Source organism: Theropithecus gelada, chromosome X (genome assembly GCF_003255815.1).
Source record: "Theropithecus gelada isolate Dixy chromosome X, Tgel_1.0, whole genome shotgun sequence".
In the NCBI taxonomy this organism is placed as follows: Eukaryota; Metazoa; Chordata; class Mammalia; order Primates; family Cercopithecidae; genus Theropithecus; species Theropithecus gelada.
In genome coordinates, this window is record NC_037689.1 from 117,374,645 (window position 1) to 117,399,463 (window position 24,819).

At 46.3% G+C, this 24,819-nt stretch overlaps 1 protein-coding gene across 2 annotated transcripts; it reads left to right on the plus strand.

The window, feature by feature from the left end:
- The first annotated feature begins 536 nt into the window (after positions 1–536).
- AKAP14 (A-kinase anchoring protein 14) lies at positions 537–23,912 on the plus strand. Of its 2 annotated transcripts, XM_025372752.1 has the most exons (7): positions 537–687; positions 855–967; positions 6,531–6,709; positions 6,819–6,910; positions 17,529–17,708; positions 23,107–23,159; positions 23,700–23,912. In XM_025372752.1, exons 3-7 carry the CDS (start codon positions 6,541–6,543, stop codon positions 23,797–23,799), a joined length of 594 nt encoding a protein of 197 aa, XP_025228537.1. In that variant the 5' UTR covers positions 537–687; positions 855–967; positions 6,531–6,540; the 3' UTR covers positions 23,800–23,912. The 2 variants fall into 2 exon arrangements, with proteins under 2 accessions (XP_025228537.1, XP_025228538.1); XM_025372753.1 differs by lacking the exon at positions 17,529–17,708 and having other exon boundaries at positions 598–687.
- The last annotated feature ends 907 nt before the right edge of the window (positions 23,913–24,819 follow it).

Consider the following 24,819-nt stretch of genomic DNA (forward strand, 5'->3'; position numbering starts at 1 on the left):
ACTCAGGAGTTCGAGACCAGTCTGGGCAACAGAGTGAGACCTTGTCTCTATAAATAATGTAAAAATTGGCCAGGTGTGGTGGTGGCACACCTATAGTCCCAGTTACCTGGGAGGCTGAGGTGTGAGAATCACTTGAGCCCAGGCAGTCGAGGCTGGGGTGAGCCATGACTGTGCCACTGCATTTCAGCCTGGGTGACAGTGAGATCCTGTCTTTAAATAAACAAACAAATACATAAATAAATAAATACTGAAGCCCTCAAAGTCATCTTTGGAGAAAGGCACAGACCTGTCTCCCAGACACATCCTTAACCTTGGCAAAATAAACTGGTAAATTGAGACCTGTTTCAGACAACTTTTTGGTTTGCAAAGCAATGAAGTACACATGGGAAGTCCTAACCTCAGAATTTGGAAATGAAAAAGTAAAAGCTCAGCCAATGAAGTCAGACAGCTTTGGGTTTGAGTTTGGGACAGTACTTGCTGTGCCTCAGTCTGTTCAACTGTAATATGCAAATACTAATACTTACCTCATAATGCTATTGTGAGGAGTAAATGACTTCAGACACTGAAGGCTTAACACAGTGACTGGCATATCATAGGGATGCCCAATACATACCAGCTGTGAGGCTTATCATCACTGTTCTTCCTGGCATGGCCCTGCAAGCTCATCTTCAGCTGAAGAGAAGCTAGGTATAGCTACCACAGTTTGGTCCTATTATTGCGGTCAGACAGTTGCTGTGATTGGCTCTCCCCTCCTTCCCTCACCCCCTCCCATCTTACCCTCCGTTATTAACATAAGCAGTCAGAAACATGTAGGCTATGCTTCCCATTGGTTGAAATTGTTGTTTCCTTGGCAGCACTTGCAAACATTCCATCTGGCAATCTGAGAGAAGCTACTGAGAGAATCCTGAGACATCCCCAGCTACCTACCACTGCTCCTGTTCCAAGCAAAGAAGATCTGCTCACTCCGGTACTAGGGTTTCTCCGGGATGGGGGAGTCCACAGAAAGGACTTGCAGTGGTTCTCCCTATTCATCACCCAGATCCCAAACATTACCATTCCCCCTTCTCTTTCCACCCACCCTGCCTATTTGGCCTCTGAGAAGGGGAGGGGAGGGCAGGGGAGGAGAGGGGAGAGGGAGGGGGAGGACAGGGGAGGAGAGGGGAGGAGAGGGGAGGGGGAGGGGAGGGGAGAGGAGGAGAGGGAAGGGAAGAAAAATAACTAAGAGAGGCCAGTGGGAGGGTGGCTTAAGAATGGTGTGTGCCCACAGACGTGTGAGGGTAAAAATTGAGCTTCTTCCTGGGCACTGCTCCCCATCTTCCCTCTCCTGTTGGAGCACGGGCTCCCCAGGGAAAGTCTTAAGGAGGTCCTTCCATGCATAAAGCACACACCCCATGTGCTTCGTGTTGGAGGTCACAGATTTGACTTCTCATCAATTTATCAATAGGCAATTTGCTGAAAGCAAAGTTACTGAATGTCCAAGTTACCAATTTTCTTTCCTTTCCTTTTTTTTTTTTTGAGACAGAGTCTCCCTCTGTCGCCCAGGCTGGAGTGCAGTGGCGCGATCTCAGCTCACTGCAAGCTCCAGCTCCTGGGTTCACGCCATTCTGCTGCCTCAGCCTCCCGAGTAGCAGGGACTACAGGCATGCACCACCATGCCCAGCTAATTTTTGTATTTTTAGTAGAGATGGGGTTTTGCCATGTTGGCCAGGCTGGTTTCAAACTCCTGACCTCAGGTAATCCTCCCACATTGGCCTCCCAAAGTGCTGGGATTACAGGTGTGAGCCACCGCGCCCGGCCCCAAATGGACAATTTTCTTTCCTTCTTTCTTTCTTTTTCTTTCTTTCTTGAGGTGGAGTCTCGTTCTGTTGCCCAGGCTGGAGTGCAGTGGCGAGATCTCGGCTCACAGCAAACTCTGCCTCCCGGGTTCATGCCATTCTCCTGCCTCAGCCTCCCAAGTAGCTGGGACTACAGGTGCTCACCACCACGCCCAGCTAATTTTTTGTATTTTTAGTAGAGACGGAGCTTCTCCATGTTGATCAGGCTGGTCTTGAACTCCCGACCTCAGGTCATCCACCCGCCTTGGCCTCCCAAAGTGCTGGGATTACAGGTGTGAGCCACTGCAGCCGGCGCAAATGGACAATTTTCTAAAGGATCAAGTTAATATATGGCTACCTTACCAAAGTCTGCTGAAATTACCAATTTACCCAAAAACCTTTGTGCAGTTGTCTTTACAGAGTTTATAGCAGGTTGCTCTGGCCAAATTGGCATGGCCTAAGTAAGGGCTAGGGAGAGTCAGTTCTCTAGTGTTAAGGGTCTTTAGGCTCCTCACTGCCCACCCTTTAGCCTCTGGCTGCTCTGGAGTGGGCAGCCTGGAAATGCTCTGTGTCCTCCAGCAGATGATCCTGTCTACCTCCAGCTGCAGCAACAGGGAACTGGGGCAGAGGCAAACTGAGCTTAAAAATGCTAATATCAATCTGGGCAACATACTGAGAACTATAAAATAAATAGCCTGGTGTAGGCAGGACACGGTGGGAGGCTGAGGTGGGCAGATCACCCAAGGTCAGGGGTTCAAGACCAGCCTGGCCAATATGGTGAAACCCCATCTCTACTAAAAATACAGAAATTAGCTGGGCATATTTTTGTATTTACAACACGTGTATTTTGTATTTACCCACCTATAATCCCAGCTACTCAGGAGGCTGAGGCAGGAGAATCTCTTGAACCCAGGAGGCAGAGGTTGCAGTGAGCCGAGATTGTGTCACCGCACTCCAGTCTGGGTGACAGAGTAAGACTCTGTCTCAAAAGAAAAAAAAAATAGCCAGGTGTGGTGGTATAGGCCTTTAGTCCCAACTACTCAGGAGGCTGAGGTAGGAGGATCACTTGAGCCTAGGAAGTTGAGGCTGCAGCTAGCTGTGATTGCACCACTGCACTCCAGCCCAGGTGACAGAGCAAGACCCTATCTCAAGAGAAAAAACAGGAAAAAAAAAAAAAAAAAAAAAGCTTAAATGAACAATGGCCAACATTATTTCAGGGATGTTCAAAGGCTGTCCCCATGGTTCTTGAACTGATGGCTGTGGGAGCCAGGTTGCCTTTTGTGGTATCTACTACCCCCTGGGACCAGTGATGATGTCAATAAAGGAAACAGAGTTGCCCTTTGTCCAGGCACAGTAGCTCACACCTGTAATCCCAGCACTTTGGGAGGCCGAGGCAGGTGGATCACCTGAAGTCAGGAGTTCAAGACCAGCCTGGCCAACATGGTGAAACCCCGTCTCTACTAAAAATACAAAAATTAGCTGGGCATGGTGGCAGACGCCTATAATCCCAGCTACTCGGGAGGCTGAGGCAGGAGAATTGCTTGAACCTGGGAGGCAGAGGTTGCAGTGAGCCGAGATTTCGCCATTGCACTCCGGCCTGGGCAACAAGAGTGAAAACTCTGTCTCAAAAAAAAAAACAAAGAAAAAGTTGCCTTTTGTGAAAGAGGCTGCCAGAGAGAGAGAGAGTGGGTCACTGGACTCTAGATGAAAATGTGAGAATAAGGTCGGGCGTGGTGGCTCACGCCTGTAATCCCAGCACTTTGGGAGACTCAGGCGGGTGGATCAGGAGGTCAGGAGTTCAAGACCAGCCTGGCCAAGATGGTGAAACCCCATCTCTTTTTTTTTTTTTTTTTTTTTTGAGACAGAGTCTTTGCTCTGTCGCCCAGGCTGGAGTGCAGTGGCGCCAACTCGGCTCACTACAAGCTCTGCCTCCTGGGTTTACGCCATTCTCCTGCCTCAGCCTCCCGAGTAGCTGGGACTACAGGCGCCCGCCACCTCGCCCGGCTGGTTTTTTGTACTTTTAGTAGAGACAGGGTTTCACCGTGTTAGCCAGGATGGTCTCGATCTCCTGACCTTGTGATCCGCCCGTCTCGGCCTCCCAAAGTGCTGGGATTACAGGCGTGAGCCACCGCGCCCGGCCATGAAACCCCATCTCTACTAAAAATACAAAAATTAGCTGGGCATGGTGGCGGGCGCCTGTAATCCCAGCTACTCGGGAGGCTGAGGCAGCAGAATCGCTTGAACCCAGGAGGAAGAGGTTGCCACTGCCCTCCAGCCTGGGCGACAGAGCAAGACTCTGTCTCAAAAAAAAAAAAAAAAAGAAAGAAAGAAAAAGAAAATATGCAAATAGGGCCCTACTACTCTTTCTGAATCTTGGAGGGAGAAGAGCAGCACAGTTGAGAGCATGGGCTGTGGAGCCAGACAGTGTGGGTGTACAGCTCAGTTTCCTCATTTTTACATGGCAGCAATAGGCCCTCTATCTGTGACTCAGGGTTCCTGTAGGAAACTGTTGGTGTATTAAAATGAAGACAGCTGCAGAAGGGTTAAGTAAGGGAATATTTACAAAAGTGTGGCCAGAGTGCAGGGCAACAGAGGAAGGTGCAGCTCGCTGGGGCTAGGAACAGTGGGCCTAAAAGGTTGAGGGGAGAGAATGCTTACCCTTACCACACTTAGAAACTGGGAGAGCGCTGCCCTGAAAGACACTGGGGACTTCATGCAGCCAGCCATCAGCCAACTTGCAGGGGGAAAACCACCAGGAACATATATTTTGACTTCCTGATCTCCTTATTGTGTGGAACCCCCTAGAAGCCAGAGGGCACCATTTATGGGTGCAGTCAGGTTAGTTTTCCAGGGCAGGAAACAGGGGGAGATGCAAGGACAGTGGATTTGGAAGGGCAAATGGAAGGTGCCCAGCGCACTCTTTCATAGGGCTGTGATGACAGTTAAATGAAACATAGCACATTAAACACCCCCAAATTGGGAGCTGTTATTTATAGAAAAATAGCTCCCTTTGGAGAGAGATATCCACTTTCATGTAGCCCTTCCACCCAATGGAAGGATTGCTTGCAACATACTTATTTTTTATTTTTTGAGACAGAGTCTCGCTCTGTCACCCAGGCTGGAGTGCAGTGGCACAATCTCGGCTCACTACAACCTCTGCCTCCTGGGTTCAAGTGATTCTCCTGCCTCAGCCTCCTGAGTAGCTGGGATTACAGGTGTCCACCACTATGCCTGGCTCATTTTTGTATTTTTAGTAGAGATGGGGTTTCACCATGTTGGCCAGGTGGGTCTTGAACTCCTGACCTCAGGTGATCCGCCTGCCTCGGCCTCCCAAAGTGCTGGGATTACAGGCATGAGCCACTACACCTGGCCCAGGCCAATTTTTGTATTTTTAGTAGAGATGGGGTTTCGCCATGCTTGCCAGGCTGGTCTCAAACTCCTCATGTCAGGTAATCTACCCGCTTTGGCCTCCCAAATTGCTGGGATTACAGGCATGTGCCACCGTGCCTGGCCATATTTTTAATTTTTTCTGAGACAGGGTCTCGCTCTGTCACCCAGACTGGAGTTCAGTGGTGAGATCACAGCTCCCTGCAGCCTCAACCTCCCAGGCTCAAGTGATTCTCCCACATCAGCCTTGTGAGTAGAAAGCTGGGACTACAGGCACACATCACCATGCCTGGCTAATTTTTTAAACTTTTTTAGAGATGGGGCCTTGCTATGTTGTCCAGGCTGATCTCAATCTCCTGCACTTAAACAATCCTCCCACTTTGGCCTCCCAAAGTGTTGGGATTACGGGCTTGAGCCACTGTACCCGGCCACCTGTAAGGAATTTAAAGCTGTGCTGGAAATAAGCAATTTTTTAATAAGGAAAAAGACTTAAACAGTAGCAAGAAAAGAAAGGATTTAAGACTCAAGGGAAAAGATGTAAAAAAATTGAAAATGAGCAAAGACTTCTAGCTCTGTGATGGACCCATGTTTACAGCCCTAGGAACACAAAATTTCACATTGTCAATACACGTTAAAGGCATCTGGAAGATTATAGCTATCATTTATGATAAAAATCTTACTAGAACAGGAACAGACGAATGTTTTCTTGATGTGATACATCTCAAACCATAAACCAGCATCATACTAATGGTGGAACACCAGAAAGCAAGGCCATTAAAGTCAGACACAATAGGAGGATGCTCATTATTTCAACTTTCTTTTTTTTTTTTTTGAGACGGAGTTTCACTCTGTTGCCCAGGCTGGAGTGCAGTAGCTCACTGCAAGCTCCGCCTCCCGGGTTCACGCCATTCTCCTGCCTCAGCCTCCCGAGTAGCTGGGATTACAGGCACCCGCCACCACGCCCGGTTAATTTTGTATTTTTAGTAGAGACCAGGTTTCACTATGTTGGTCAGACTGGTCTTGAACTCCCAACCTCAGGTGATCCGCCCGCCTTGGGCTCCCAAAGTGCTGGGGTTATAGGCGTGAGCCACCGCGTCGGGCCTCATTATGGTTTTGAGAATGTGAGAATCCTTGGTTTTCAGGAAAAGTAGATCTCAGCAGCCAGGCACAGGTCTGATTCCTACCCTTAAACCCCCAATCCCCTCCCTAGAGGCAATTACTGCTTACTGTCTCTTGTGATTCTTCAAGAGATGGTCTGTACTTATATGAGTGCATTCACATGTGTGTACACACACATGCACGCAGTGAGTAACTTCTTTTCTTCCCCAGGGAAAAGCAAATGAGTGAGACTCAAGATTCAACAAGTCAGAAAGCAATGGATAAGGATAACAAAGCCGCAAGCCAAACAATGCCGAATACACAAGATAAGGACTACGAGGATAAATTGACTCAAGTAGCTCTAGCTTTGGTTGAGGATGTCATCAATTATGCTGTTAAGATTGTGGAAGGTAGAAATCCTGTTTGTTTGGATGCCTAAATAACTGTCTCATATAGCACCATACTACGGGGCAACTAACAAATTCACACCTTTTTTTTTTTTTTTTTTTTTTTTTGCAGAGGAGCAAAACCCTTTGAAAAACATCAAGTGGATGACTCACGGTGAATTCACTGTGGAAAAGGGTCGTAAACAAATTGACGAATATTTTTCGGTAAGTTAGGCCGACCACTCCAGCATGGTACACCAGTGTGAAGAACAATAAAGAGACTCTCAGCAGATCAAAAGTTTGAAGTCTGGAAAATCTAGGAGATGGTATCAAAGGGGGTGACTAGAATAAGTAAACATCGTCTCTATCTCAGTTCCAAAATCAAGGTGGGATAGCCTTTGAAGGTGAAATGCACAATCACAATCATTTTCCCTGTGTCTGTATCATTCTAACCTTACATTTCCCTGGGAAAATCTGCTCTTCCTACTTAAGTAATTTGTCCATGCTAGTGCATTAAATGGGGGCCTAGTGGCCTAAGGAGGGAGATGCTCATCCAAAATAGGAGTTCTCCACCACCATTATTTTATTTATTTTTTTTTAGAGACAGGGTCTCACTCTGTCACCGAGGCTGTAGTGCAGGGGCTCGATCCTAGCTCACTGCAGCTTTGAACTCCTGGGCTCAAGCAATCTTCCCACCTCAGCCTTCCGAGTAGATAGGCGTGTGTCACCACACCTGGCTAATTTTTAATTTTTTGTAGAGACAGGGTCTCGCTATGTTGCCCAGGCTGGCCTCAAACTCCTGGCCTCAAGGGATCCTCCTGCCTTGGCTTCCCAAAGTGCTGGGATTACAGGTGTGAGCCATTGCACCTGGCCTCCACCACCAACTTTAGAATGCTCCTGTTAACAGAGGGCATGCAGATGGATCAAAAGACTTTTTAATTTGGCTTTGGAATATATTGCCTGCATAGTAAGATGTACAATCCCATGAATTCCTTTGTTTTTCTGCCTGTGTCTGACTCTGACTTCTTTGTGTGGCTCATCCTGGCAGCTTTGCTGAGAAGGCCCTGGATTACTTTGCGTAACTGGTGAGTGAATAAAGGAGAATGGCTTAGGCCAGGTGCAGTGGTTCACATCTGTAATCCCAGCACTTTGGAAGACCAAGACGGGAGAATCAATCACTTGAGGCTAAGAGTTTGAGACAGCCTGGGCAACATAGTGGGACTCCATCTCTATAAAACTAAAAAATTAGGCCGGGCGTAGTGACTCATGCCTGTAAGCCTGACACTTTGGGAGGCCGAGGCAGGCAGATCACAAGGTCAGGAGTTCAAGTCCAGCCTGGCCAATATGGTGAAACCCCATCTCTATTAAAAATACAAAAATTAGCTGGGCATGGTGGTGGGTGCCTGTAATCCCAGCTATTTGGGAGGCTGAGGCAGGAGAATCGTTTGAACCCAGGAGGCAGAGGTTGCAGTGAGCCGAGATTACACCACTGCACTCTCCATCCTGGGCAACAGAGCAAGACTCCGTCTCAAAAAAAAAAAAAAAAAATTAGCCAGGCGTGGTAGTATGCACCTATAGTTCTAGCTACTCAGGAGGCTGAGCTGGGAGGATCACTTGAGCCCAGGAGGTCGAGGCTGCAGTAAGCTGTGTTGCGCCACTGCAGTCAGCCTGAGTGACAGAGTAAGACCCTGTCTCAGAAAAAAAAAAAAAAAGAAAGAAAGAATGGCTTGAAATCCTTCTCATTGTGCTTCTATGGAACAGAGACCAGTTGAAATTGGTGGAGGCGAGCTCCTCTACCCCTGGGAAAAGTTCCAGCTGTCTCTGTTCCCCAGGCCAGCCCCTCAAAGCCTACAGCCCTCAGGGCAGTTTCCCAGGCCTTAGGAAGGCCTGGTCAGGTGTGAAGGAGGAAAAGTCAGGGATTTCTGGCTCCACTCCCTCTATGCTCCAGCGGACACCACTCACCGTTCTCATTAGGAGGGGTGTCTTGAGCATAGTGAAGATGAATGGTGCAAGTTATTCTTGAGCCTTCCTGCTGTGGAGCACATCTCCATTTGGGGTTGGGCAAAGGCCCCTGCCTACTGCACTCAGGGTTCCTGAATGAAACTAGAATGGAACACATAGCAAGTAGGAAAAATTTCCCTTGCAAATCCCATTGGTCATTCTGAGTAAAAGGCAAAATTAAGTCGTGACAATGGTCTATCAGGCCCAATATGATCTGAGTTCCCTTTCCCCTCCCAACTTATGGTTCAGCTCCCATCACTCCTTCCCCACTCTCACCTTCTTCCCTCGGCCACACTTGCCTCCTTGCTGTTCCTCGACTGCCAGGCATGTTCCCCTGTCAAGACCCTTGCTCTTGCTGTTCCTTCTGCCTGGAACCCTCTCCCCTAAGATATATACCCATGGCTCACTGCTTTACCTCCCTTCAGATCTTTGTTAAAAAATATCACCTGCTCATTGAGGCTTTTCTTGGCCACTTCATCTAAAATCACAACCCTCTCCACTTCTCTGACTCATTTTCCCTTCGCACTTCTTTCTGCCTAAGATACTAGAGTCTATTTACTTGTACTACTGCCTGTCTTCCACCACCAGACCATATGGTCTATGAGGGCAGGTTTCTGTTCACTGCTCTGTTCCCAGCCCCTAGCAATGTCATGTACACAGATGCTCAATAACTCTGTGTTGAATACATGAAGGGATTTATTATCGCATTACCATATTTCTTCACAGATGAAGAGCCAGGTCAAAGGATTTGTCTTACCTATTTTGTAGGGCTGTTGTGAGGATAGAGACAATTAAAAAGTAAATGACTGAAAAGCTAAATATGTTATATTAGCTCATGATGTAAAATCGCCCTGTTCCCAGCCCCACTAATGCAGCATGCCTGGCATTTCTTTCTTTCTTTTTTTTTTTTTTTTTTTGAGATGGAGTCGCACTCTGTCACCCAGACTGGAGTGCAGTGGCGCGATCTTGGCTCACTGCACTCTCTGCCTCCTAGGTTCAAGTGATTCTCCTATCTCGGCCTCCCGGGTAGCTGGGACTACAGGCGCGTGCCACCACGCTGGGTAATATTTTGTATTTTTAGTAGAGACGGGGTTTCACCGTGTTAGCCAGGATGGTCTCGATCTCCTGACCTCGTGATCCACCTGCCTCAGCCTTCCAAAGTGCTAGAATTACAGGCATAAGCCACCGCGCCCAGCCCTTTTTTTTTTTGAGACAGAGTTTCACTCTTGTCACCCAGGCTGGAGTGCAATGGTGCGATCTCGGCCTACTACAACCTCCACCTCCTGGGTTCAAGTGATTCTCCTGCCTCAGCCTCCCGAGTAGCCGGAATTACAGGCACCTGCCACCATGCCAGGCTAATTTATTTTTTATTTTTAGTAGAGACAGGGCTTCACCATGTTGGCCAGGCTAGTCTTGAACTCCTGACCTCAGGTGATCCACCTACCTCAGCCTCCCAAAGTGTTGGGATTACAGGCGTGAGCCACCGCACCCGGCCAAAGTGTGAGGCATTTCTGATAGAGAGCTTTCTCAAGCTTATTGCCAACTTCCCAGGGTCCACTACACATCAGGGGATGGTAAATTAAGAGTTGCCATTTACTGAGTACTGCTATATGTTAAGCACTGCAGTGCACATCATCATGCATTATCTCATTTAATCCTCACAACAAAACTGTGTGTGGGTATATCAGTGTACCCATTTAAAAGATGAGAACTTTGCACAAATTGCCCAACCTGTCTCTGATTGAGCAGCAAAATGAAGTTATGATCACATGTCTGTCTGATGTACTTTTTTTTTTTTTTTTTTTGTGAGACAGAGCGTTGCTCTGTCACCCAGGGCTGCAGTGCAGTGGCTCCATCTTGGCTCACTGCAGCCTCTGCCTCCTGGGTTCAAGGGATTCTCCTGCCTCAGGCTCCCGAGTAGCTGGGACTACAGGTGCCTGCCACCATGCCTCGCTAATTTTTGCATTTTTAGTAGAGATGGGGTTTCACCATGTTGGCCAATCTGGTCTTGAACTCCTGACCTCAAGTGATCCGCCCACCTCGGCCTCCCAAAGTACTGGGATTACAAGCATGAGCCACTGCGCCCGGCCTGATATATTCTTTTTAAAAAATATTTATTTATTTACTTATTGAGACAGAGTCTTGCTCTGTCGCCCAAGCTGGAGTGCAGTGGCACAATCTTGGCTCACTGCAGCCTCAAACCCCTGGGATCAAGTGATCCTCCTGCCTCAGCCTCCTGAGTAGCTAGGACTATGGGTACATAGCACCATGGCTGAGTAAATTTTTTAGTTTTTTGTAGAGATGAGGTTTCACTTTGTTGCTCAGGCTGGTCTTGAACTCCTGGCCTCAAGTGGTCCTCCTGCCTCGGCCTCCTAAAGTGCTGGGATTACTGCCAGTCACTGGCAGTGGCCACTGCACCCGGTGTGAGCCACTGCACCCAGCCAGTTCTATCTGATATATTCTTTCCACCATAGTAGGAAAAGTACTTTTTTTTTCTTGTTTGTTTTTTCTCATCAGCTTCTACTGACCCAGGAAAAGTACTTTGGATGACAAAAATAATGCAGACTTTTATTATTATTTAAAAATACAAATTCAAATGATTTTAAGATACTACAATGTGAATATGAATAATTAAACCTGGTATCAGAAGGCTGGTACAGGCTGGGCGCGGTAGCTCACGCATGTAATCCCAGCACTTTGGGAGGCCAAGGCAGGCGGATCACTTGAGGTCTGGAGTTTGAGACCAGCCTGGTCAACATGGTGAAACCCTGTCTCTACAAAAATACAAAAAAATTAACTGGGTGTGGTGGTATGCACCTGTAATCCCAGATGCTTGGGAGGCTGAGGCAGGAGAATCACTTGAACCTGGGAGGCGGATGTTGCAGTGAGCTGAGATCGCGCCTCTGCACTCCAGCCTGGGTAACAGAGTAAGACTCCATCGGGGAAAAAAAAAAAAAAAGAAGAAGGATGGTATAGTTGTCGGGAGGGAACACTTACACATTGCCAATGGCCAAGTTGGTTCATTCTCTTCAGGAACACAGTCTGGCAACAGGAATATACAAATGGGTTCCTTATAAAAGAAAAATCAGAGAATGCCCATCACCTCACACAATTAAAATTACTTTTATAATAAAAAAAACACTATAAAAAATGCCCAGTGAAAAAAAATGCCCAGTGAGCAAAAAGATACAAATTAGAAAATGAAATTACCCATAATACCCATTTCTATTACCCCAAAGGTCACTGACCATGGATAACAGTTTTGTGCAGACTTTTTTTTTTCATTGTTTTTTGCCTTGTGCATATACTTCCATGTGTCTGTTGATTTTGAGTGTCCAGTAGTATGTAGCTGGCTAAGCCATCCATGATCGAGTAGTACAGTGAGATACTGTTTCCTAGAAGTGAGTATATGAAGCAGTATTATGTAAAAATCACAAAACACACTCACTGCTGCTACATAAAAGTCTGCTGCCTGCACACGGATAAAAATGGGAGGAGATTCGCCTGATGAAAATAGTTAAATTTAATGTCATATGTAAGACTGCCTTCATTCACAAAAGGGGGGGAAAATCCACTAAGAGCCAAGCTGAGAAGAACAGACTCTTAGAACTGAGGCTTCTGGTGGGGTGGAGAAAGCACTGAGCAGGCTGCTCAGGAGTCCTGGGTACCAGTCCCAGTTTATTGTGTTAGACTGTCCCTACCCACTTCTAGGCCCTGGTATCCTCATCCGCAAAGTGAAGGGCTGCATTAGATTATCTCTAGGGACCAATTCAATGTTATAAAGTCTGTGATTGTGTGACAGATTAAACATTAGGGCTAGAAAAGTATATTGAGTAATATAGAACAGCTGAAAAAAAAAAAAAAGGCATGCTCTGGCTGGGTGCAGTGGCTCATGCCTGTAATCCCAGCACTTTGGAAGGCTGAGGCAGGTGGATCACCTGTGGTCTGGAGTTCATGACCAGCCTGGCCAACATGGTGAAACCCCACCTCTACTAAAAATACAAAAATTAGCCAAATGTGGTGGTACGCACCTGTAATCCCAGCTACTCAAGAGGCTGAGGCAGAAGAATCACTTGAACCCAGGAGGTGGAGGTTGCAGTGAGCTGAGATCACGCCACTGTACTCCAGCCTGGATGACAGAGCGAGACTTCATCTAGAAAAAAAAAAAAAAAAAGGGGGCGTGCTCCAATGAGCCATAAGAGGTTGACTGTTGGGCCCCTTCATTAAAAGGAATAATGAAGGGCTAGGCATGGTGGCTCATGCCTATAATCCCAGCACTTTGGGAGGCCGAGGCATGCGGATTACCTGAGGTCAGGAGTTCGAGACCAGCCTGAATCTCTAGTAAAAATACAAAAATTAGCTGGGCGTGGTGGTGAGCAACTGTAATCCCAGCTACTCGGGAGGCTGAGGAAGGAGAATCGCTTGAACCCAGGAGGCAGAGGTTGCAGTGTGCTGAGATCACATCATTGCACTCCAGCCTGGAAGACAGACAGACTCTGTCTCAAAAAAAAAAAAAAAAAAAAGGAAGGAATAATGACTTTGGGAGGCCGAGGCCAGTGGATCACTTGAGCCCAGGAGTTCGAGACCAGCCTGGGCAATATAGGGAGACCCCCATCTCTACAAAAAATACAAAAATTAGCCAGATGTGGTGGTGCATGCCTGTATGTAGTCTCAGTTACTTGGGAGGCTGAGGTGGGAGGATCACTTAAACCTGGGGAGGTTGCAATGAGCCATGATCGTGCCACTGCACTCCAGTCTAGGTGACAGGGTAAGACCCTGTCTCAGAAAAAAGGAATAATGATGCATGAAAGAATACACAGCTCCTGATCTCAAGGAATCTCGAGTCCAGTGCTTCTCTCTGGACAGAAACAGCCAATTGGGTACAAGTTTGAAATAAGCTGAGGCAAAAGGCCAGCCTACATTTTTTTTAAAGGAGGGCCTGAAATCTTTTTGATGTCTCCTCCTGTACTCCCTCTCCACATTATTGGGATTTGTTAGACTCTCCCAATTCCTTCCTTCTGTAAGCCTTCATCTTAATTCAGGCTATTCTTTGATTCAGAAGCTTCTGGTGCCCCGAGAGCCAGCCCAAGGGGGTTCAGTTGAATTGAATTTGTTGAATACCTGTGAAATCCAAGGCCCTGTGCCAGGAATCAGGGATGCATTTTGACTTCTGTGGGCCCTAGGCACTCTTCCCTTTGTAGGCCCCTTTCTCCCTCAAAATATGGAAAAACTCAAGACAGCACTGGTATAAAGATGAATATAATCATGACCCTAAAATTCATATTTTCTGCTTCTTTTTTTTGAGACAGAGTTTTGCTCTTGTTGCCCAGGCTGGTGTGCAATGGTGCGATCTCGGTTCACCACAATCTCCACCTCCCGGGTTCAAACGATTCTCCTGCCTCAGCCTCCCGAGTAGCTGGGATTACAGGCATGTGCCACCATGCTGGGCTAATTTTGTATTTTTAGTAGAGACTGGGTTTCTCCACGTTGGTCAGGCTGGTCTCGAACTCCCGACCTCAGGTGATTCGCCTTCCTCGGCCTCCCAAAGTGCTGGGATTACAGGCATGAGCCACTGTGCCCGGCCTTTTTCTTCTAATTTTAAAAGAAATGAACACTTTTTTTTGTGGGCCCTAGGTATTGAGCCTACTATGCCTTACAGATAAGTCAGCCCTGTTAGAAATGTTTTAATATTGGCCGGGAACGGTGGCTCACGCCTGTAATGCCAGCACTTTGGGAGGCCGAGGTGGGCAGATCACTTGAGGTCAGGAGTTCAAGACCAGCCTGACCAACATGGTGAAACCCTGTCTCTACTAAAAATACAAAAATTAGCTGGGTGTGCTGGTGGGTGCCTGTAATCCCAGCTACTCAGGGAGGCTGAGGCAGGAGAATTGCTTGAACTTGGAAGGCGAAGGTTGCAGTGAGCCGAGATGGTGCCATTGCAGTCCAGCCTGGGTGACAGAGTGAGACTCCGTCTCAAAACAAAAGAAAAATTTTAATATGGAGACTACAACGCAGACAGTTCCTTATGGCTGTACTATGGGGGGGATGTCTCAAGTGCCATAAGAGAGGCAGAAAACAAGTTCCACCAGCGTTCAAAGGGAAAGGGTGTGAAGTCACATCTGGTTGGAAGAGGGATCAGAAAGACTTCTTGGAGGTGGTAGTTTTGAAAACAGAATTTATCAAGTAGGTGATAGAGAGAAGCTTCTCAAGAAATTACAACAGCCGGATCAAAAGCATGGTGTAAACATGGGGAATAGTGCTAGTTATAGTTTGATGGGAATATGAGCATTTTGTTGAGAAAAGTATGACATGAAACTTTTTTTTTTTTTTTTGAGACAAGGAGTTGCCCAGCCTGGAGTGCAGTGGCACAATCATAGCTCACTGCAGTCTCAAATTCCTGGGCTCAAGCGATCTTCCTGCCTCAGCCTCCCAAAGTGCTGGGATTACACTATGCCTGGCCATTGTGGGAGGTCTTAAATGACACAGTGAAACATTTTCATTTTGTTTGGCAGGCAATGGGGAGCTGCGGGAGGTTGCTTTTTTTTTTTTTTTTTTTTTTTTCTGAGTTGGAGTTTTGCTCTTGTCGCCCAGGCCAAAGTGCAATAGTGTGATCTCAGCTCGCTGCAACCTCTGCCTCCTGGGTTCAAGGGATTCTCATGCCTCAGCCTCTGAGAATGTAGAGAAGTAGCTGGGACTACAGGCCCCCACCACCACGCCTGGCTCATTTTTGCATTGTCAGTAGAGACAGGGTTTCACCGTGTTGGCCAGGCTGGTCTCGAACTCCTAACCTTAGGTGATCTGCCTGCCTCAGCCTCCCAAAGTGCTGGGATTACAGGCATGAGCCACCAAGCTTGCGCCCAGCCCAGGGAGGTTTTTGAGCCGAGCAGATATGACTGAAGCTGTGCTTAAGGAAAGTAACTCTGGCTTCATTGTGGGTGGGGGATTGGAGAAGTGAGGTTGAGGACAACAGAGTCTAGATAGGTTATTGCCTAAGTCCAGGTGAGAAACACTGAGAGCTGAAGTAGAGCAGTGGCAGTGGGACTGGAGAAGAATGGATAGATTTGAGACACATTTCAGGTAGTATAGATATGATTGAAGGTTAATAAAAAATGGATGAATTAATTAAGGAAGGAAGGAATGAAGAACTGAATGAATGCTACTTTTTTTTTTTTTTTTTTTTTTGAGACGGAATTTCACTCTTGTTGCCCAGGCTGGAGTGCAATGGCATGATCTTGGCTCACCGCAACCTCCTGACCTCAAGTGATCCGCTCACCTCGGCCTCCCAAAGTGCTGGCATTACAGGCATGAGTCACCGTGCCCAGCCTAAATGCTACATTCAATAATGTAGTTAACTTTAGTTGTGTACAGTTGGCTCTCCATATCTGCAGGGGAATACGTTTTTGGATCCCCCCATGCATATCAAAATCCACGTGTGCTCAAGTCCCTTAGTCGGTCCCCCATCCATGGATTTAACCAACTGTGGATCGAAAAGGTTGGCCCTATGTATTAGAATCCGCAGCGGTGGGACTGTATTCCCATCTCAACTCCAAGAATAGGCCCAAAGGAGACATCCCAAGGAACACTTTGTTTCTCAACTCTCATCACTGCGAAGATTTGTGCCTTGAAATGGGGAAGCGCCCGGCAGTGGTGGCTCATGTCTGTAATCCCAGCACTCTGGTAGGCTGAGGCAGGCGGATTGCTCGAGCCCAGGAGTTCAAGGCCAGCCTGCACAACATAGCAAGACCTGGTCTCTAAAATAAATAAATACATAAAATAAAATTTTAAAAAGAAAAGGGGGAAGCTTCTCTAAGGGTGCAAACAAGGAATCCCTCCTTTCTGTAGGATGTGGATTATTCTATTGCCTCCCTGAACTTATTTTATATACCACCTATGGCTACAATTAAGTGAGTTGGATTTTCACAAATGGCTAAAGTCAGCCTCGTTACTTTCCAGTCACACATTTAGGTCTCCTGGGGTGAGCAGAACAAGTATTCTAATCACTTTCTAATTATTTTCCAATTAATTGAAACTGCCTCCTGTAAGGGGGTCTGAAGCAACATCTGTGTGTATGTACACTTAGACATCGAAGTGTGTGTCCTTGCTGGCGTGGTGGCTCATGCCTGTAATCCCAGCATTTTGGGAGGCCAAGGCAGGTGGAAGACTTGAACTCAGGAGTTTGAGACCAGCCTGGGCAACATGGCGAAACCCCATCTCTATCAAAAATACAAAAATTAGCTGGGCATGGTGGCGCATGCCTGTCATCCCAGTTACTCGGGAGGCTGAGGCAGGAGAATCGCTTGAACCCAGGAGGCAGAGGTTGCAATGAGCCGAGATCATGCCACTGCCCTGTAGCCTGGGCAACAGAGACTCCATCTCCTAAAAAAAAAAAAAAAAAAAAAAAGGAGCAGACTCCAGAACAGAGCTGTAACCCCAATTGTTATATGCCACACTTATCCTTTATTTTTATTTATTTGTTTTTTTAGGGATAGGGTCTTGCTCTGTCACCCAGACTGGAGTGTAGTGGTGCAATCACAGCTCACTGCAGCCTCAAACTCCTGGACTCGGGTAATCCTATTGCCTCAGCCTCCCCAGTAGCTGGGATTAAGGGTGCGTACCACCATGCCTGGCTAATTTTTAAATTTGTTTTGTAGAGATAGGGTCTTGCTACATTGCCCGGGCTGGTCTGGAACTCCTGGCCTCAAGTAATCCTCCTGCCTCGGCCTCCCAAAGTGCTGGGATTACAGGCATGAGCCACTGCACCCAGCCATGCTGCATTTATCTACAGGACTTGAACAGAAGGCTTTTCTTTTTCTGTGTGCTTTTTCTTTTTTCTATGAAACAGAAGTGTGTTTCTAAAAAATGCTGGGCACACGGCGTAGAGTTTATAGAGAGGAAAGACTTAATTCACAGCTTCCTATACATCTACTATGTACACTGGAGTCTCTCATCTGCTGGGCTACCTGTGGCACAAATCTCTGCTGGTACCTACTTCACCATGAAGGTCTCCAAAACCAAACCGCCGGTAAGTTCTTCTTTTTCTCCCTTCAGTGAGGCTTCAGTGAGAATGGAAACTTCTCTTGTCAAGGTCATCAATAACCCCATTTTTGCAAAATTTAATAGTCATACTTCTGTCCTTATCTCACTGGCCTATGCACAGCACTTGCCATAGCTGATCACTCCCCGCTCCATGAAACTTTCCATTTGGCTTCTAGAACAACATACTTTCCTGATTTTCCTCCTGCCTCACTGACCATTCCTTCACAGTCTGCCTCTACTGGTAGTTTCCCTGCCTCATACCAACCTCTTCATGTTGGAATGTCCTGAAACTCAGACCTTGGACCTCTTCTCTATACTCTGTTCTGTGGTTATCTCATCCAGTCTCATAGCTTTAAATGCCACCTAGAGCTTATGATCCCCAAATTTGTATCTCTAGCACAGACCCGTCCCACGTGAATGTTTAATAAACATCTAATGTATTGCATGTAAAACTGAACTTCTGATTTTCCCTTCCAAGCCTATCTAGTTGCAGTCTTCATCTTAGTTAATGGCCAAAATCCTTGATGTCATCCTTGACTCTTCTCTCATATCCCTCATCTAATCTATTAGGAAATCCTATTGGCTCTACTTTCAAAAATATATCCAGAATCCAACAATTTTTTTTTTTTTTTTTTGAGATAGAGTTTCACTCTTATTGCCCAGGCTGGAGTGCAGTGGTGCAATCTTGGCTCACTGCAACCTCCACCTCCTGGGTTCAAGTGATTCTCCTGTCTCAACCTCCCAAGTAGCTGGGATGACAGTCGTGCACCACAATGCCTGGCTAATTTTTGTATTTTTAGTAGAGATGGGTTTTCACCATGTTGGCCAGGCTGGTCTCGAACTCCTGATCTCAAGTGATCCACCCACCTCGGCCTCCCAAAGTGCTGGGATTACAGGCGTGAGCCACCGCGCCTGGCTCCCTAACTATTTCTTACTACTCCACTCCTATCATTCTGGTCCAAGACACCATCCTCTCTCACCAAGATTATGTCAGTAGCCTCCTAATCAGTCTCTCTGCTTTCACCCTTGCCCTCATCATGTCTGTTTTCAATGTTGCAGCCAGCCTGAGTGAGTCTTGTAAAGCAAATTTTTTTCTTTTTTCTTTTTTTTTTTTTTTTAAGAGATGGTATCTTGCTTTGTTACCCAGGCTGGTCTTGAATTCCTGGCCTCAGGCTATCCTGCCTCAGCCTCTCAAAGTGCTAGACTTACAGGTGTGAACCACCGGCCCAGCTGTAAAACAAATTTGCCACTTTTGTGTTTAAAATTTTCCAAAAGTGCTTCTCAAACCTCTCTCTCTCTCTCTCTCTTTTTTTTTTTTTTTTTTTTAAGACAGAGTCGCTCTGTCATCCAGGTTGTAGAGTGGTACAATCAGAGCTCACTGAAGCCTTGACATCCCAGGCTCAAGTGATCCTCCCACATCAGCCTTCCTTGTAGCTGGGACTATAGTTGCACACCACCATGCCCAGCAAACTTTGTGCTGGGATTACAGGCATGAGACACCACACCTGGCTGTAAAACAAATTTCTGTCATTCCTCTGTTTTATCTACATCTGTCTGTCTGTCTGTCTGTCTGTCTGTCTATCTATCTATCTATCTATCTATCTATCTATCTATCTATCTATCTATCTATTTATTGAGACAGGGTCTCACTTTCTCACCCTGGCTGGTGGGCAGTGGCATGATCAGGGTTCACTGCAGCTTCTACTTCCTGGGCTCAAGCGATCCTCCTGCCTCAGCCCCTGAAGTAGCTGGGACTACAGGCATGCACCACTATGCCTGGCTTTTTTTTTTTTAGTTTTCGTAGAGACAAGGTCTTGCTGTGTTGCACAGGCTGGTCTTGAACTCCTGAGCTCAAGTGATCCACCCAGCTCAGCCTCCCAAAGTGTTGAGATTACAGGTGTGAGCCACCACACCTGGCCCATTCCTCTGTTTAAAACTTTCCAAGGGCAGGCGCGGTGGCTCATGCTTGTAATCCCAGCACTTGGGGAGGCTGACGCGGGCGGATCACGAGGTCAGGAGTTCAAGACCAGCCTGACCAACATGGGGAAACCCCATCTCTACTAAAAATACAAAAATTAGACCGGGCGCGGTGGCTCAAGCCTGTAATCCCAGCACTTTGGGAGGCCGAGACGGGCAGATCACGAGGTCAGGAGATCGAGACCATCCTGGCTGACATGGTGAAACCCCGTCTCTACTAAAAAATACAAAAAACTAGCCGGGCGAGGTGGCGGGCGCCTGTGGTCCCAGCTACTCGGGAGGCTGAGGCAGGAGAATGGTGTGAAGCCGGGAGGCGGAGCTTGCAGTGAGCTGAGATCCGGCCACTGCACTCCAGCCTGGGCGGCAGAGCGAGACTCCGTCTCAAAAAAAAAAAAAAAAAACAAACAAAAATTAGCCAGGCATGGTGGTGCATGCCTGTAATCCCAGCTACTCAGGAGGCTGAGGCAGCAGAATTGCTTGAACCCAAAAGGCGGAGGTCGCAGTGAGCTGAGATTGCACCACTGCACTCCAGCCTGGGCGAGAGAGCGAGACTCCGTCTCCAAGGGGGAAAAAAAAAAAAAAAAAAAACAACTTTCCAAAAGTGCTTCTCAAAATTTAAAGTGCTGGCAGGGCATGGTAGCTCATGTGTGTAATCCCAGCACTCTGGGAGGCCAAGGTGGACAGATCAACTTGAGGTCAGGAGTTCAAGACCAGCCTGGCCAACATGGTGAAACCTCGTCTCTACTAAAAATACAAAAATTAGGCCGGGCGCAGTGGCTCACACCTGTAATCCCAGCACTTTGGGAGGCTGAGGCGGGTGGATCACCTGAGGTCGGGAGTTCCAGACCAGCCTGACCAACACGGAGAAACCCCATCACTACTAAAAGTACAAACTTAGCCAGGCATGGTGGCTCATGCCTGTAATCCCAGCAACTTGGGAGGCTAAGGCAGGAGAATCGCTTGAACCCAGGAGGCGGAGGTTGTGGTGAGCCGAGATCGCACCATTGCCCTCCAGCCTGTGCACCAAGAGTGAAACACCATTTCAAAAAAAGAAGAAAAGAAAAACACAAAAATATAGCCGGGCCTGGTGGCTCATGCCTGTAGTCCCAGCTACTTGGGAGGTTGAGGCAGGAGAATGGCTTGAACCCAGGAGGTGGAGGTTGCAGTGACTGAGCTGGTGCCATTGCACTCCAACGTGGGTGACAGAGTGAGACTCTGTCTCAAAAAAAAAAAAAAAAAAAAAAAGAAAGAAGGAAATTAATTCAAAGTTTGTACAAATTACTTAGGGATCTTGTTAAAATGAAGATTCTGATTCAGCAGGTCTGGGGTAGGGCTTGAGATTGTTTTTTGCTTTTGTTTTTGTTTTTAGATGGAGTCTCGTTCTGTCTCCTAGGCTGGAGCGCAGAACTAACAAGCTGGCAGGCCATGCTGAGGCTGCAGGCCTAGAGACCAGCTTTCAGTAGTAAGGGCCTACAAGGCCTTGTGTGATCTGGTCCCTTGTTACTTATGCTTTCCCACTACTCCTTCCCTCTCACTGTGCTCTGGCCATTCTGATCTTGCTTCTCCTCAAATAAGTCAGGTATAGTCCTGCCTCAGGGCCTTTGCACTTGATGTTTCTTTTGATGAGAACACTCTCCCCAGGCATGTGAATTGCCTGCTCCCTCACCTCCTCTTTCACTCATTTTCCTATGCTTTTTCTCCATAGCACTTACCACCTTTTCATATTCTATATAATTGTTTTTTGCTTTTTTGTTTTTAGATGGAGTCTCGTTCTGTCTCCTAGGCTGGAGTGTAGTGGCGTGATCTTGGCTCACTGCAACTTCTGCTTCCTGCGTTCGAGTGATTCTCCTGCCTCAGCCTCCTGGGTAGCTGGGACTACAGGCATATGCCACCAAAACCAGCTAATTTGTGTATTTTTAGTAGAGATGGGGTATCGCCATGTTGGCCAGGCTGGTCTCGAACTCCTGACCTCAGGTGATTTGCCTGCCTCGGCCTCCCAAAGTGCTGGGATTATAGGCATGAGCCACCACACCCAGCCCTATAATTGTTTGATTATTGTCTATTCCCTCCACCAGAATGTAAGCTCCATGAAGGCTGGGATTTTTGTCTTCCTGTAAAACAAGGCCTGGCAAATAGTAGGCACTCAATAAATACTTGAGGGAATGATTGCTGGTATCCACTAGGTAGACCATGAATAAGAAATATGTTAACTTGATAGCTGGTGTGAAAAGAGCCAAAATAACATCCATGAATCTAGGGGAATGGTCATCAGAGGAGCAGGGCTGGTACCAAGCATGCCTGAAACACAACAGACATAAACATTTTATTTCCTCTTTGCCTTCCCATCCTTTCCCAAAAGTTATTTGCACCTTGGCCTGATGTTAAGGCTTTGTATATGACCACAGTCAGTAAGCCATCTATGTCCTATATGCATCCTATCCTAGTACAAACGCCTATTCAGAGCGTTTGGAACCTGCGGTAACCTAAAGAGGTGCAGTATGTGGAGATCTTACTTCTGGTCATATATCCCTCTACCAGCTGTCTTGCTAACTGGCCAGGTCAGAGGTCAGGAAGTGAGATTGGTGGAGGGGAACAAGACTACACCGGAGACCACACAGAGAGAGGTCTTGGGAGAATGGCTGTTGCTCAAAATTCCAAGTATAATTTTGGAGGCAAGGATGGGAGGGACTACTGAGATAATAGTACAACCTACATGATTATGCTGCTTTAAAAATGTTTCAAACCTTTTCATCTATATTAATTCATTCTCACGCCATTCCTAAGAGGTAGAGATTGTCAGTTGAGTAAAGTGGAGCATGTAAAGAAGGTTAATGACTTACACTCCTATTAATGAGGAGCACAAGCCTGTCCCAACTTATTTCCAATTTTGTAAAGATTCTTAAGGTATTTGTTGTCAAAAAGATATTTTGGGGAACAGAGGTTTAAAGTGACAAAAAACTATCACCTATAGAATCCCAATTCATAAGCAAGATGAATTCTAGAAATTCAAGAGTATGCATATGGGCAAGTGTAGGGAAGTAAGGAATTAAGAGTTGGTATGATTGGGCTGGGCGCGGTGGCTTATGCCTGTAATCCCAGCAGTTTGGGAGGCTGAGGCAGGCGCATCACCTGAGGTCAGGAATTCGAGACCACCCTGGGTAACAAGGTAAAACTCTGGCTTTACTAAAAATAAAAAAATTAACTGGGCATGGTGGTGGGCGTCTACGAACCCAGCTACTCGGGAGGCTGAGGCAGGAGAATCACTTGAACCTAGGAGGCGGAGGTTGCAATGAGCTGAGATCATGCCATTGCACTTACGCCTTGGAGACAGAGCAAGACTCCGTCTCGAAAAAAGCAAAAAGAGTTGGTATGACTGCTGGGCTAACAGTTGTCCTTCTCTTTTTTAGGATGCACCCATTGGTGTTTCTTATGTAGGTGACCACCAAGCATTAGTTCACAGGTAATGAACATTTGGAGGTTTGTTTTAAAAGGATGGGAGAAAGGTCATTACACTCCAGGAATCCATCAGTTGCACAACAACAGATAGTTCATGTAATGGTCACTTTTCTTCTTTGGACCACCAACCCCATTAGAATGGGCTGAAATTGTTCTGGAAAATTATTTTTCTTAGTGTCTGGTTTTTCATTCATTATAAGCTTGAGGATTAGTTGCTGCAGTGGGGTGGGGACAAAGTGGGTCATGTCTATTGTTTCTATGGAAAATTTCAATATCACATAAAATTAACTTATGTATAATAATTCCTTTTATAGCAGCTCTCTTAAAGTATCTTTACATATAAGCTCATTAATCCTTTCATTGACTGGGCTTAAGAAACAGTAAAGGATATAGAGAACCCTAGCTACCTCCCCTCCCCCACCAATAAAAGAGGCTTCTTGCTTACTAAGAATATAAAAGAGTAAACAGGAAATCCCCTTTGTTTGATTTTAAAAGCTTTTGATTTAAAAATACTTTAAAAGTGTTTGTTTTTCATCCTCTGTAGACCAGGAATGGTTCGCTTTCGAGAAAACTGGCAGAAGAATCTTACTGATGCCAAATACAGTTTCATGGAGTCATTCTCCTTCTTATTCAATCGTGTCTGATTCTTACAGGATGTCTTAGGATTGTTTTTCTCATCAGGATATATTAAAAATACAATACAGCACATCAAACCACAGAATATTTATTAAGTAATAAACTTGTGGCACACAATCCAGCTGTATTTTTTTGCATTCATTCATTTTCCATTCTGCAACCTCTATCACATTAGCAGAATAACCAGTAAGTTGTTTTCTATTTTCTAAAATATTTTTTTCCATCACTATATGCATCACTTCTGAGTCTTACAGGTATAGAGCTGAGTTTAGAGAGTTGCTAAAATTCACCTATTGGACCAAACTAAGGTTGGTCCTTGGCTGTTTGTTCCCCATCTGAGCCTAAGTCTCGAGCTCAGACACATCTCTTTATGGACACAACTGGGGAACAACAAAATGGCAACAGTTCTACAGCTCATAATATAACCAGTCTGAAGGGTTCCCCTACTCACAGACTCCTTCATTTACTGGGAGTTAAGCCTCACTGCTAAATAATTTATTTTGAAACTGGAAAATCGGGCATGCTGCCTTCCACAATACACCACTATACTCATGATGGCAGGAGGGTGGCTTGGGGACTAGGGGCAATGACACGGGAAGGATTCAGTCATTGCCCTTACTTATCTTTGATCTTCTTCCCATCCTCACACTGAATAATCACTTGTTCCTACCTTCCCTGTGAACCTCTCTTGCCTGGCTGCAAAATTTTAAGACACCAAAGACAAAATTACATTATGCTCTGAGTGATTACTTACAAGTACATCAGAATACTTATTTACATAGAAAAGCACTGGAAAGGAGGAACACAAAATATGAAAGACAATTGATACGGTACAGAAATTTTTCTTTTTTTTTTAACTGTAAGAAATTTGTGCAATAAATAAAAAAGGAGGGAAAACCATATCAGAGCAACAGGCAAGGAGGTGGCAAACTAGGTAAGTCTCCTTGGAGAATAAAAAATATATTTAAAATACAATAGCCCTACTATAACTGATTTATGGCTCAGGTGACTAAACACAATTTGAAGCA

What these genes read in the sequence shown, in the direction of transcription:
- AKAP14 (XM_025372752.1), top strand. Translation starts at nt 6,541, where the DNA reads ATGAGTGAGACTCAAGATTCAACAAGTCAGAAAGCAATGGATAAGGAT. An exon ending in TGCTGTTAAGATTGTGGAAG is followed by an intron (nt 6,710 to 6,818) that starts GTAGAAATCCTG and finishes TTTTTTTTGCAG; the next exon opens with AGGAGCAAAACCCTTTGAAA. An exon ending in TCTCCAAAACCAAACCGCCG is followed by an intron (nt 17,709 to 23,106) that starts GTAAGTTCTTCT and finishes TCTCTTTTTTAG; the next exon opens with GATGCACCCATTGGTGTTTC.